The sequence below is a fragment of the Typha latifolia genome, chromosome 6 (genome assembly GCF_019914945.1).
Source record: "Typha latifolia isolate L0001 chromosome 6, TyphaL0001v2, whole genome shotgun sequence".
Classification (NCBI taxonomy): domain Eukaryota; kingdom Viridiplantae; phylum Streptophyta; class Magnoliopsida; order Poales; family Typhaceae; genus Typha; species Typha latifolia.
In genome coordinates, this window is record NC_133091.1 from 14,318,474 (window position 1) to 14,330,785 (window position 12,312).

The window sequence follows — 12,312 nt, forward strand, 5'->3', positions numbered from 1 at the left end:
ATATGTTGCGATAGAAACCCGGCATGCATGACACATAAGCAGCAGCACAGCTGGTATTGCTGACGAGTGTTGAGTTGAGCACCCTGTGACTCCCTAGCCTAGTTATTTTAACTATCGGATCGAATGCTGCGTTATACGGGGGCAACATGGGAACTCGAGCTCAAGACTGTTAATAACTTCTTTATGGCCGATGCTGATCCGGATGGATCTGCTTTCACACAATTCACGTAGAATTAACCACGCGTTTAGCTTTATGCTTATTTTGTGATGGGCTTAACGGGTGGATCTGGACAATATTGCACAAGTAATGGACGAATCCTTGGTTTACTCTCTCTGACGGGGCTCCGTGGCCTTATATTTATTAAGCTTCTTGGACTTGGATCTTGGTGAATCTAGATCTGGCAACTCATTTTTACGCTTGGATTCAGATGCAACATGCAAAACGTACGTTACAGCAAACTCGGAAGATTTAAATCATATCTCGAGATTTATGAGTAGTAGTATGTGAGCTTTTATCACGAGATAATTAGACGAAATGGAAAGTTTTTGGAAACTGAACTTGGAACACTTAGGAATGAATAGATAACACAGCAACCAAAGGGCTCAAGAATGAAAAGACTATTCTGGAATATAATCACGCTTCGGGCATTCTGTAGGCGTGAGCAGGTGAGCTACTTCTCACTTCTCATGAAGCTTTGATATAATAGGGAGCGGAGCAAACGTGGCATCTCCATGCTGACGCTGTGTGAACCTTCCAGAAGAATTTCCATGAATCCACTTGCTCCCTGACCACATCGATTTGACTAAACTTGATGTGATGAATATTTCCCTGAAGACTTTATAAACATTTGCTTTCAAAATTACTTAAGACTTGACAATCTCCAGGGAAGAGATTCAACCTAAACTAGTCAGGCTACTCAGCCTTTCCTGATCAATTTATGTACGATTGCAGCTTGATTTCACTCAATTGAACGAAGAAAATTCTTGGCACTTGATGTATAGATTAAGTTACAGAGTGACTGTTACTTGGCCTCTCTAATAGCACCGAATGCTTCTCGACTTCTCTTCTCATAGGTCAAGAAGCTTGCATCGTCATGCTTCCAAATGGAAAATTGAACATGCAACATAGAAAGGAAAAAAACTGGACACATTAGTAGCCCTTACCTGATTACGTGATTTACTTTCATCTACTGACAAAGTCCACTATAGGCCAGCAAGACAAGTTTAATAAGGCCGATTCACTACTGTTAAGTGTAAGTACAAATTATGGATTCCATAATAGCAAAAGGTTGCAATCTTTATTCTTTCACAATATTTCAGTTCTTGACCTATATAGATGGTCCAAATAGCTCCTACAGACTTAATTTTCCTAATTATACACAAAATCCAATTGCTGATCACAAGTGGAACCATGATTTTGTAAGGGAAGCAATTGAATTCCTCAATAATATTAACAGCTATAGCAGAAGGCTTGTATAGGTACTTAAGGAGGGTAATTATGAGTCAAAGGGATCGTAAGACATTCTAGCATAGTACGGTGGTATGGCTGCTCATTATCTACTTCATAATTAATTTGCACTATCAAATAAGTGGGAAAGAAGGATGAGATTGGCAACAACTGACCTCAGTAACATCATAAGCAAATATGGCTGCACAATCATTCGATTTTTGTTGACATGATGAACTTTGTCTTTTTCTCAGCAGGTTTGAGAATTTGAAAAGAGCACATTAAAGTTTCATCCACACTCATCATTGCACCAGAATTATCAAATTCACCACAGTAATTTGGGGCTGAAAATATGGTGACGAGTTGTCTTTCAGCAAAGAATTCATAGCCATCTTCAACAACCTGGACATTGCAAGGAACTCAATATGCAAACATAAAACAGGAACAAATAAGTGAACAGCATAATCTAACTTAAAAACCTGGTGGGCGCGACAGATGAGATCCAGGTCATGCTTTAACAGGAATTCAGAAACCTCGTCTGAACCAAAGGTGTATGAAACCCCTCTATCATTCATTCCCCAACCTTGAAAGTCTCTACTAGGATCTGACCAAAGTAAGTCACATAGTAAACCAGTATCTGGTACATCAGTTGGACGAGTTAAACTTCTTATTTGATCCAAGTTTGACAGATCAGGGGAAAGACCACCATGCATGCATAATATCTTGTCATCAATTAGAGCAGCTACAGGGAGACAGTTAAAACAGTCAGTAAAAACTTTCCACAGTGTCACGTTAAACCTGCGCTTGCATTCATCGTAAAATCCATATATCCGGTTTATAGAGGCACATTCATGATTTCCCCTCAGAAGAAAAAAATTCTCTGGGTACTTGATTTTGTATGCAAGAAGAAGGCATATTGTTTCCAAGCTTTGCTTTCCTCGATCCACATAATCACCTAGAAATAAATAATTTGCCTCCGGAGGAAAACGTCCATATTCAAATAGCCTCAAAAGATCACTGTACTGACCATGGATATCACCTGAAAGTTCATGCAAGGGACAATGATTTAAGAAGAAAAATAGCAGGTATCAGTACAGAGAAAATTAAAACTTTATCATGAGCTCAACTATACATAAAATAAACCAATCAAAGAGCTGACAACAAGGAAATAATGAGGCATAGAGATAAGCTCCATAAAATTCTTTTAATTTGATTTTATTTAAAAAAAATGATCATTTTAATGAAGTATCACTTCCAAAACCCCTACATTTATCAAAAGCTAAATACCCAACCTTCAAAGAAGAAAAAAAGAAAAAGAATAAGTCTGAAAAGGCCATACTATCAATAATTTAAAGCTGCAAAATTTGATGGAGAAAAGGTGGATAGAGACTTCTACAGGGTAATGTCAGTCATGTAGTCTTCCAGAGAAACTGCAAAGCCAACGAGAACTAAACAAATGTAAATCCTAATGTCAGTTCATTTGGATCACGGTATATACATCTTCAAGTTGTTCCTACCTCAACTTGGGATATTCACACAGATAGCAACAACAAACAGCATCAGTAGTATCGCTCAAAGAAAACATCATATCTTTCCAGCCCTCTAATACAGGAATATTATAATCGTTAAATCAGATCATTTACGTGCCAAGTGAATGATTTAACTTCTACAACACTAACGAGGAGAGTAACTCAACAATGCAGGTTGCTTAGTGAAGCTAGAAATCAGGCAGAACCATTTGTGGTGATGGCATCACTAGACTATTCAAATTTAGTAAACTTTACACAAACTACAAAACAGCGCCAAGCCTATCATAAGCAAATTACTACATCTCGATACAGCAACACTCCATATCTACAGCGCCTAGTTGGCTCAGAGAATTAACAGGATGACAATGAACAGAAGTTTTCCATCCCCTCCAAAAAAAAAAAAAACTTCAGTATAAAATCCCCCCATTCTAAATACCCTAAACTTTTCGCAAGATAGAAATATCTAATCGTTATCAAACATGTTGAACTTAGCATTCTTCTTCTTGTAACAATAAACACATCAACCAATCCGAGAAAGAAAGAAACAGACCAAGTAAGTTCAGGAAGCGAAATAACAAGAGAGAGAGAGAGAGAGAGAGAGAGAGAGAGAGAGATCTGACCACAGATCTTGATAGGGGCTTCGAGTTCCAAGAGAGTGGGCTGACCTAGGAAGATCTCGCGGGAGACGGCGCATAGCTTTCGGATCTCCGACTCCGAGAGCTGGACTTGTTTCCCCGGCCTCGTCTTCCTGACCTCAAGCAGCCGCCGGATGATGTCGTCGAGCAAATCCGGATCCATCACCGTATCACTCGATCGATCCGCTCCTTATTCCCGCCAAGGACGAAGCAAAACCCTAAAAAGAAAAATGAGAGAAGAGAGTATACGTGCCCTTATCTCCCTTCCAATTTGGGAGGAGAGCATAAAGCCGGATAATTTCTCTACTAGGGAATAGGAACAGGAATATAGCCGATAGGAGAAAAGAGGAGGATATAATAGTGAGAGACAGCGGAGGACTGCAACTCCAATGCGGCGGAGGCGCCGAAATGCGCTCCACTCGCTCTCATTCTTTGTGACTTGTGACTGTTTGCTGACGTGGACACTGTCGGGAACAACGAAAAATAACTCTTCGTGTGGATTTGAACGCCGATCTTTGGCGGATACGACTCGTAGCCGTCCGATTAAGATAAAGCCGAATGAGCTACTGTAGCTAAGCAAGACCTTTTTTATTTTTATTTAATTATTTTTTCTTTTAAAAAGGATTCTGACTAGGACGAATAAAGATAGAGATGGATACAAAATTCTAATGTTTGCTATCCAAAAATGAGAAACTTGCCCATATACTCGATTGTTCAAAATATAACATATTTATCCAATATTTGTGTCAACAAGGACAAGGAGCGGTAATTTGCTTTAAATTATTACTCGTAAAAAAGGTTAGGTTATCTCGAGTAGATGAAGCACTTTATTCCGCAGCCTTCATTATTTAACATGGAATCTAAGCACTGAGGTGTTGAAAGGTAAAATGATAGTTAATATTGTGAAACAGAAAGATTGGATCACGTACGACTGTCAAAGGCATTTTGATACACTTTGAGAACTGAGATCCAATATTATATATCTACACAGGTATAAGCAAAGATTTTTCCTTGGCGGCAATCATCAGACTGTGTTCTTCTACCTTATTAATAAAATCAGCCTCACGTGTTGGTAGAAATGGTTCAGGAACAAAATTGTGGTGAATAAAAAGAGAATCTGGGCACTAGCTATCAGCCGGTTTGTCAGAGAGGAAGGACTTGAGTGCCTCGTATGTCATGAAAACAATGCCCACACTGGGTACAACTTTGTAGTACTCGGGCAAGATGCCTCTGTACAAGCCTCTGAAGCCTTCAGTGCGAACTATGTATCCAAATGTTCCCACAAGTCCCGAGTTGTAGACGCGTGCCCTTCCGGCCACCCCTTCCAACTGCATTCGCCGTCTCACAAGGTCTAGTGGAAATGTAGCTGCAACATCATGGCGGCCAGTCAACATGAAAGACTCTCCACAGTTTAGTAGACAATTACATATAAAACCAGCTATAAACATGAGTATCTCAAATAGCAATATCTGCCTTGTTTCGTAGAAATAAGTCAAATAAACATTAAGACCATCAGCCGCTGGCACGAAAATAGTTTTTTAGCTCTCTTTATAGTATAGTATTAGAGTATAGCTCTTATTTATGAAGTCGTAGGTAATATACCTGTTGATGATGCAATGCCAGAGATACTTCCGCAAGCCAAGCTATTAAAGACAGCAGAATCATTTGGCCTGTTGTGAAAAGGAAAACACACACGTTGAAACCAATTGCGTGCTGGGATAATTATTACCTCGTTTAAGTTCCAATTTTTAAGCAAACAATCACCTTTGTATTTGCCAATAGGACTTTAAAGTTTCATAAACAGAGAAGCTGATTGCTAAACTAGGACCAACTCCCTGCAATTCACAATAGTTAACAAATATCAAACCCTGACCACAACTCATTAAATCAAACGAATGAGCTTACCAGCAATGTGGCTCCAAGACCCTTGTATAACCCTCTCACACCCTCATCTCTGCATATAGTATAAAGAGCATGTGATGTGCCTCTGTAATACATTGTTTTTGTCTGCAAAATTTTGAGAAGAAAATTCATTAACATCCTGTAACAATCCAGCTACAAAGTGAAGACTGGCATAAAACAAGTATCCACCAAAACTTTGGTGAAAACATGGCTTGCAGCCTGCAACAGTACATAACCAGGGCTTTTCCACATAATCTTGCACTTCTTATTCCCCAGGTAAGTAAGGATAATGCTCATGTAATGCATAAAGGTAAACATTAACCAAATTTAGAAAGTATTTCATAAAAGATAGTTGCATATAAAACCCAAGTACCCAGTTCCTTTCATGTGCCTACTCTTTGATTTAAAATCACATATAGCTAACAGAAAAAACAAAGATAATAAAATTCACTTACAATTATCCAGACTAAGGAAGAAGCACTTGTTTCAGCATTAGCTCAAACGGATTGAACAAGTAGTTGTCGTCAACCCGCAAGAGTCAATATCTGCACACAGTAGCAGGGAGGTAAGTGTCACTGCATGCGCCTTAACAGCAACTCCCTGGCAAGAAACATGCAAAGTTACATGCTTCATGCTGCCCAGCACAGGGAAGCGTATTGAAGACAAATCCTGTTAGAGTTTCCAGAGAGAGATAGCTAGGGGGCCCACATGCAGCTTACACCAACAAAAAGAAATCCAGTGTCCTGAGAGAGTAGGAGGGAGAGAGAGATGGTGGTCTGGTGGACAGGATTGAGGGAGAGATTATATACTTGTCAGGATTGTAAAGAGAAAGGTAAGCTATTGTCCTGATAAACTCCACTTTCCAGATCATCATCAGGACTTGACCTGATTTTGTTAGCTTACATTATTGGATCCGATTCGAGTGGATAAAGGCAAACAGCTCTATTACCAGGTTGAATGTACTTGATCCATTTAATCTTAAAAAAAATTTTGCCTCAAAATCCAAATACATCGTGAAGGTCATCACCAATTCCAACAGAGAACTGTGACTAGGATAAAAGGAAAAGCAAAATAGGCACACGGAAGCCAGATGACGGAGGCAACTGCCGGCACTAGTATGTACTGTGAATTGACCTGCTTCTATGGACACAAAATGTGCTGCATGGCACCCAAGTGCTGGGAGGAACTTAAATTGTTGCATAATAAACTGTTGAGAAGGTCATTTTGGTTTCCTTTGATAGCAGACAATAAAACATCACATAATATAAAGGTTGATAAGCTCCCACAAGATGGGATTATATGGATTTAAGGATTTTAAATGGTTCCAGATTAATACAGCAAGTATAAGGTGCTTTAGTACGATGAGTAGGCTTAGTCAGGCAAAGGGAAAAAGAAGATAGTAGACTAGCACTATCTCAACTCCTTCAAGCTCACTCCAGTAGGGAGAGTAGCACGCCATATATCCATTCACATTCATAAATAACCTGCTAGTTATTCCTTTGTCCTAATAATAACATAGATTAAAAGGAGACATCACATATATATGGTACTAAAGAAACTAATATGATTAATGCACAGATACTTTATGTGAAATGCATGCCCTAACTTGTATAGTCTTAATATCGAGCCTCAGAATACATTATAAAGCTAAAGCAACAAGCCAAGTAAAGTAAAATTAGTCAGTCTTCCTTTAGCCATTTTCAAAAAAGTCAGGACTAGCTCCTCTTGAGAAATTATGCTCACAAACTCAGACACAGGTGACATTTCCAAATGAATCATCCATCAACAAAAATCATCTCTAAAGAACACCAGGGAAAATAGGCATCCATCTCTAGCAAAATATCACTAACGAAAACCAAAGTAATAGATGATCCACATACAACTTATTTAGCATATAGGTTGTGAGATTACCTGAGCTGCAAGGCGTGTCCTTACTAGGTCCAATGGGTAAGTAATGGATGCAGCTGTTACTCCTGCCAAACCTCCACCTGCCAGCCTTACAAATACATCTGCACTGGCATATTCTCCATGCCTATCTAGACCAGGGATCATTTGTAGTAACTGGCATGAGAAAACATCAAACAAAATCAATTCAAAAATAATCCCGACAAAATGCCCAACATATCGTTTGGCTTGAAAAAGTATGCATCCTCCAAGAAACATTAGCAACTTACATGTTTGTACCGCTCATAGGCATAAAAACTAATAGAGGAATATGGAAGACGATGTGCAATTGTCACAAGATTTCCCTTCCAAAATGCTCTAAACCCCTCTTCATAAACAATCCGGGAAGCCTCACGCCATATTGTAGTCTTTCGCAAAGTTGCGACATCAGAGTGCATGCCTTGCACCTAAAGAAGCAAGATTTCATCAGATCAAGCATAACAAAAGGGGGGGAAAGATAAAGAGACCTCTTTCCATTACTAAATTGATGAGAAACCTAATCCAAACTAAATCCCAATCATACCACATAAAAAGGTTGCATAGCATACTAGATATTGATCAAAGCGACATGATACCTGGAAGAGGATGGTGATGCGAGCGAGAGGAGCGGTGCAGGTTTTACTGAAAGCTCCGGCGACTCCTCCGGCGAGGAGATGCGTCACCGTACCAATCTGCTGTTGGTGATGAAGCTTGCGATGTTGATGGTGAGCGGAGTACGGGTTGCCGGAGGAGAGGGACCTTTGAGCTCCGCCCTCCACCACCATCCCTATCCTTGCCTCCGTCTGCATCTCTTGTCCTCACTTCTCCCTATAACGATCGAACAAGTACCAGAAATCTAGGATCGATCCGCTCCAGTATCCATGGAAACCGTAAGGCGCCAATAGAAACCCTAGGAAAATATGTCTGAGCTTTCGCTGTCTTTTTAAAGATCACAAGACGAAGGAGAGGGAGCCTTCGACGAGAACGATTCCCGAAGAAGTTTGAGTCGTTGGATCTTATCATAGCTATTGAGTTCGAGCGACAGCTTAACGTGATGTTACGGAGAAAACCGGACACATCAAAACCAACGGCGGAAGAAAAACCCACGTGACATTGAGGTGGGATTTTACTCTCTGTCTCTTCTTCCATTCGCTGAGTGGGGGGCGTGGCTCCTCTAAGCTGTTTCCTGTTCGTCCAGTGTCAACAAAGGTTTTTTTTTTTTAAAACTAATGCAGCCAATTGGGCTGTGTAGGCCCAATAAATAAAGTTTTTGGCCCATGTCTTCATATATTAATGCTGAAGATCACGAAGGCAAGAAGAATATATTATCTACTAACAGATAATGGAAGCCGTGAGGCAAGTCTTAGATGTAGCGAGATACAAGTTGATTCAACTATGTAAGTGTCTTTCACTGGGCAAACAGTTCACAGGAATTAATGATTTTTACAAGCATGCCTCAAGTATTTGTTCCCTATCCTATGGGATCATACTCATTACCATGCTTCGTTAAATCATTAACATTTGGCACTACATAGTCTGTCTATTAATGAATTAAAAAGCTTCATTCAAAAGAGTAATCTTACAGTCATCAAATCCAGAAATACTCGAAAGTAGAAGACTAGTTTACAGATCATTTGGGTTGACTGTGGGTTCCCTCTGATAGTTTTATCTTGCTAACTGAAAGAAATTGGTAGTCTAAGTAGAACAACAACCCTTTGCTGATCCAGCAGAATTAGCCACATTGATTGTTGTTCCTTGGCTAGGCCGGGCAGCTGCGCCTGCTGCTTCTTGGGCAGCAAGTGCTTTCTTGCTTACTATGTGGTAAATTTCCGTAAGTATAGTTTGAAAAGCCTTCTCAATGTTGACTGCTTCCAGTGCAGAGGTCTCCAGGAATGACAATCCTTCCTTCTCAGCCAATAACTGGGCTTCATCCTCTGAAACAGCTCTTAAATGTTTTAAATCAGACTTGTTGCCAGCCATCATAATGACAATGTTGGAGTCTGCATGATCTCGAAGTTCACGAAGCCATCTTTGAACATTGTCAAAGGTTTGTTTCTTTGTTATGTCATAGACTAGGAATGCTCCCAAAGCACCCCTGTAATAAGCACTTGTGATGGCACGGTACCTCTCCTGACCGGCAGTATCCCATATCTGTGCCTTGATTGTCTTCCCTTCTATCTGTTTAACAAAAGATGCAAGTGCTGTGAAAATTGGAAACCTATATCACTTTATTCTCATGAGCGAGTAAAAAGATATTGAACATATTTGAAGTTTATTTTCCAATTAAGAGGGAGCGGGAGCGTAGGGGATGGGAATTAGTGAACCATTATTATTATCATTCACAATTTGTTGTATAAAATAGACCAATTCTCTAGACAAATGGAGATGTAACAAAACTAAAAATCAATATCAAGATATATGTGACTTTAACAACTAAGTACTGTTTGACTGAATTTATATCCATTTTACATGCCTCATGCAAATCATGTACGTTGCTCTTCATACATCAAATTATCTATTTAATTGATGGAGCGACTTGATCATGCATCACCTGCCTATAAACAGCTGCACTACTTTTAAGACGAAATATAAATTGTTAATGCAAGAATCACACCTTAGAGAAAAGAACAGATATTTTAGGGCGACCTTAAATCTTGAAGATAACAAATAAGTTTCAAAAAAATCTAATAAGTTATTGGTATTACATGAATTGCATGGATGCAAACATAATATCAACTACCAAAAGTTCAACAGACTTGACATATACCACACTACAGCAACATGCAAAAAATTTAAACCGGGAAGCTGATGATCCCCAGAGAGGCTGATAAATAAGAATGAAAAGAGAAACACAAGAAGTAACTAAAACCCATAAGCCAAGTACCTTGGGCGAGTAATGGATGAACAGAAAGGCATCCCCAATTCAAATATCTAAAGGTTCGCTGGTGAATGCATTTGTTCTCTCATTCACACCTGAAACACCCTATGGTCTTGTGTGTATGTAAAGCTTCAACATCCTTTGGCAACTAGCGCCAAAGTAAGTTCTAAATGAATGTCTACAGTCTCACAAATCAATTCTAAATATTTATTTCTCATGAAAACTGGCATGATGATTTATCCATTCCATGAAACATGGTATAGCACAGGTTACATACTGAATTCAGAAAACATATTTCACTAGCACAGGTTATGAACTCCCAGCCCTCACAGATAGGCACCAAGACAACATCTCCAGCAATGATAAGAGGCCTGATAGTGGATACATAAACACATCTGGATCGAGTTATCTAATTTATACAAGCGGCCTGTTGAGTGTACATCACAATTTCTATTAGTTATTAGAAGTACATAAGAAAAAGGTACAAAATAAAATGTAACAAATAGAAGAGGAATGCAAAACTAACAGGCATACAGAAAAAAAGAATACCGAGCACCTGACAGGGCATGGACCCTATATGTCACTTCAAATAATAGAAAGGAATATCATTTGATCTTAAATCAATATACATATAGAAACTAAAAAAAGGACACTTTATTATTGGAATGGCCTCAGCAATAAATATAATCATATAATTGAGATAAATTGAAGAAGAAAGAAAAAAAGGCAAATGCCTAATTTATTGGGAGAATCAGAGAAAAGATCAGAAATGAACAAAGAGGGATCACCTGAAGCGTCTTGGTGGCGAATTCGACGCCGATGGTGGATTTGGAGTCCAAAGAGAACTCGTTCTTCGTGAATCTCGACAGTATGTTGGATTTCCCGACTCCTGAATCGCCGATCAACACGATCTTGAAGAGGTAATCGTACTCGCTGTCTAATCGGTGAGCCATCTCCACTCCTGCCTACTCTCCGATCTGATCGAGATCCAATCAACCAAAACCCCAAAAACCGGTCAAAAAAGAAATATCAAAATCAAAATCAAAATCAAAATCAAACTACAAGATCGAATATTTTGGGACAGATCCGGGTTCAAGAGTTACCCTTTAGCAACGTGGTGTGAGATTCAATCGAAGAAATCTAGACAAGGGTCAGATTTCCCCAATTCGTTGGCAGAGGTCAAGAGGAGCTCAACCGATTCCCTCAGGCAACGGCGAAAGAACGAGGAAGAGGGATTTGAAATGTACGTTCGAAGATCTTATCCTACGGATCGCATTCCAAAAGCCCAAAGTCTTTTTGCTTTTTTTCCCCTCTTTCTTTCTTAGTTGACTCATTTAATTACGTAGAGATGACCTGGCTGGAGGATTTGAGCCGTCCACGTTGTTGGGGGGAGATGATTAAATTTTCATTTAGTACATAATTGTGCTATATAGGATTAAAGAAGATTAAATGCACTTATAATTAGGCATACATATTAGCTGGGAAACACGTTGCTTTGTGGATTGGGGCCCATATACGATACATTGGGCATTTGGGTTACAATTTATTGGCCTATGATATTATGGTCCTACAATTAGAAGATAAACAAGCATAATGTTTGTGTGGTATTTTATCTTTGCTAAAGTCCAATGAATGTAAATTATGTAATGTCTGATGATACGATGCTATCTTATGACTTTCTTGGGTCCCTCAATGATAAGGATATCCATGAACCAAAAGAAAAAGATAAGGAAAAGTGAAATTCCCACAAAGGAAGTTAGGAATGGACAAAGATATGTGCAACTTGAGCATTGAGCATCACCCTCAAATTGGAAAGCATATTAATTATATACTTCTGGCTGGTCAAATTGTTCGGCTGGAATGTTATGGATACAAACGTCACACCATCATCGATCAAATTTAATGCCTTTTTTACTTGAGTAGTAACATAATGCGCTGAAGTTTCTATTGGAAGCTTAGGCGAACCATTCAGCCTCTTCTTTGTATTTTTGGTTTGGG

General features: G+C 39.2%; 3 protein-coding genes across 12 annotated transcripts; all 3 read right to left on the reverse strand.

Annotated features, from left to right (window-relative positions):
• Positions 1–559: 559 nt before the first annotated feature.
• LOC140790657 (serine/threonine-protein phosphatase PP1) lies at positions 560–4,058 on the reverse strand. 10 transcript variants are annotated; one of them, XM_073140841.1, is made up of 5 exons: positions 3,597–4,016; positions 2,403–2,486; positions 1,927–2,189; positions 1,624–1,849; positions 560–785 (listed from the first exon to the last, which is right to left on the reverse strand). In XM_073140841.1, exons 1-4 carry the CDS (start codon positions 3,772–3,774, stop codon positions 1,658–1,660), a joined length of 717 nt encoding a protein of 238 aa, XP_072996942.1. In that variant the 5' UTR covers positions 3,775–4,016; the 3' UTR covers positions 560–785; positions 1,624–1,657. The 10 variants fall into 10 exon arrangements, with proteins under 10 accessions (XP_072996942.1, XP_072996941.1, XP_072996940.1 ...); XM_073140840.1 differs by having other exon boundaries at positions 560–836; positions 3,597–4,007; XM_073140839.1 differs by having other exon boundaries at positions 560–1,097; positions 3,597–3,908.
• A 453-nt stretch (positions 4,059–4,511) lies between these two features.
• On the reverse strand, positions 4,512–8,632 carry LOC140790982 (uncharacterized). Its single transcript, XM_073141320.1, has 7 exons — positions 8,033–8,632; positions 7,688–7,864; positions 7,425–7,574; positions 5,517–5,618; positions 5,376–5,446; positions 5,214–5,281; positions 4,512–4,977 (listed from the first exon to the last, which is right to left on the reverse strand). Exons 1-7 carry the CDS (start codon positions 8,243–8,245, stop codon positions 4,736–4,738), a joined length of 1,023 nt encoding a protein of 340 aa, XP_072997421.1. The 5' UTR covers positions 8,246–8,632; the 3' UTR covers positions 4,512–4,735.
• A 347-nt stretch (positions 8,633–8,979) lies between these two features.
• LOC140790983 (ras-related protein Rab11C) lies at positions 8,980–11,654 on the reverse strand. Its single transcript, XM_073141321.1, has 3 exons — positions 11,418–11,654; positions 11,103–11,291; positions 8,980–9,614 (listed from the first exon to the last, which is right to left on the reverse strand). Exons 2-3 carry the CDS (start codon positions 11,265–11,267, stop codon positions 9,132–9,134), a joined length of 648 nt encoding a protein of 215 aa, XP_072997422.1. The 5' UTR covers positions 11,268–11,291; positions 11,418–11,654; the 3' UTR covers positions 8,980–9,131.
• Positions 11,655–12,312: the final 658 nt, after the last annotated feature.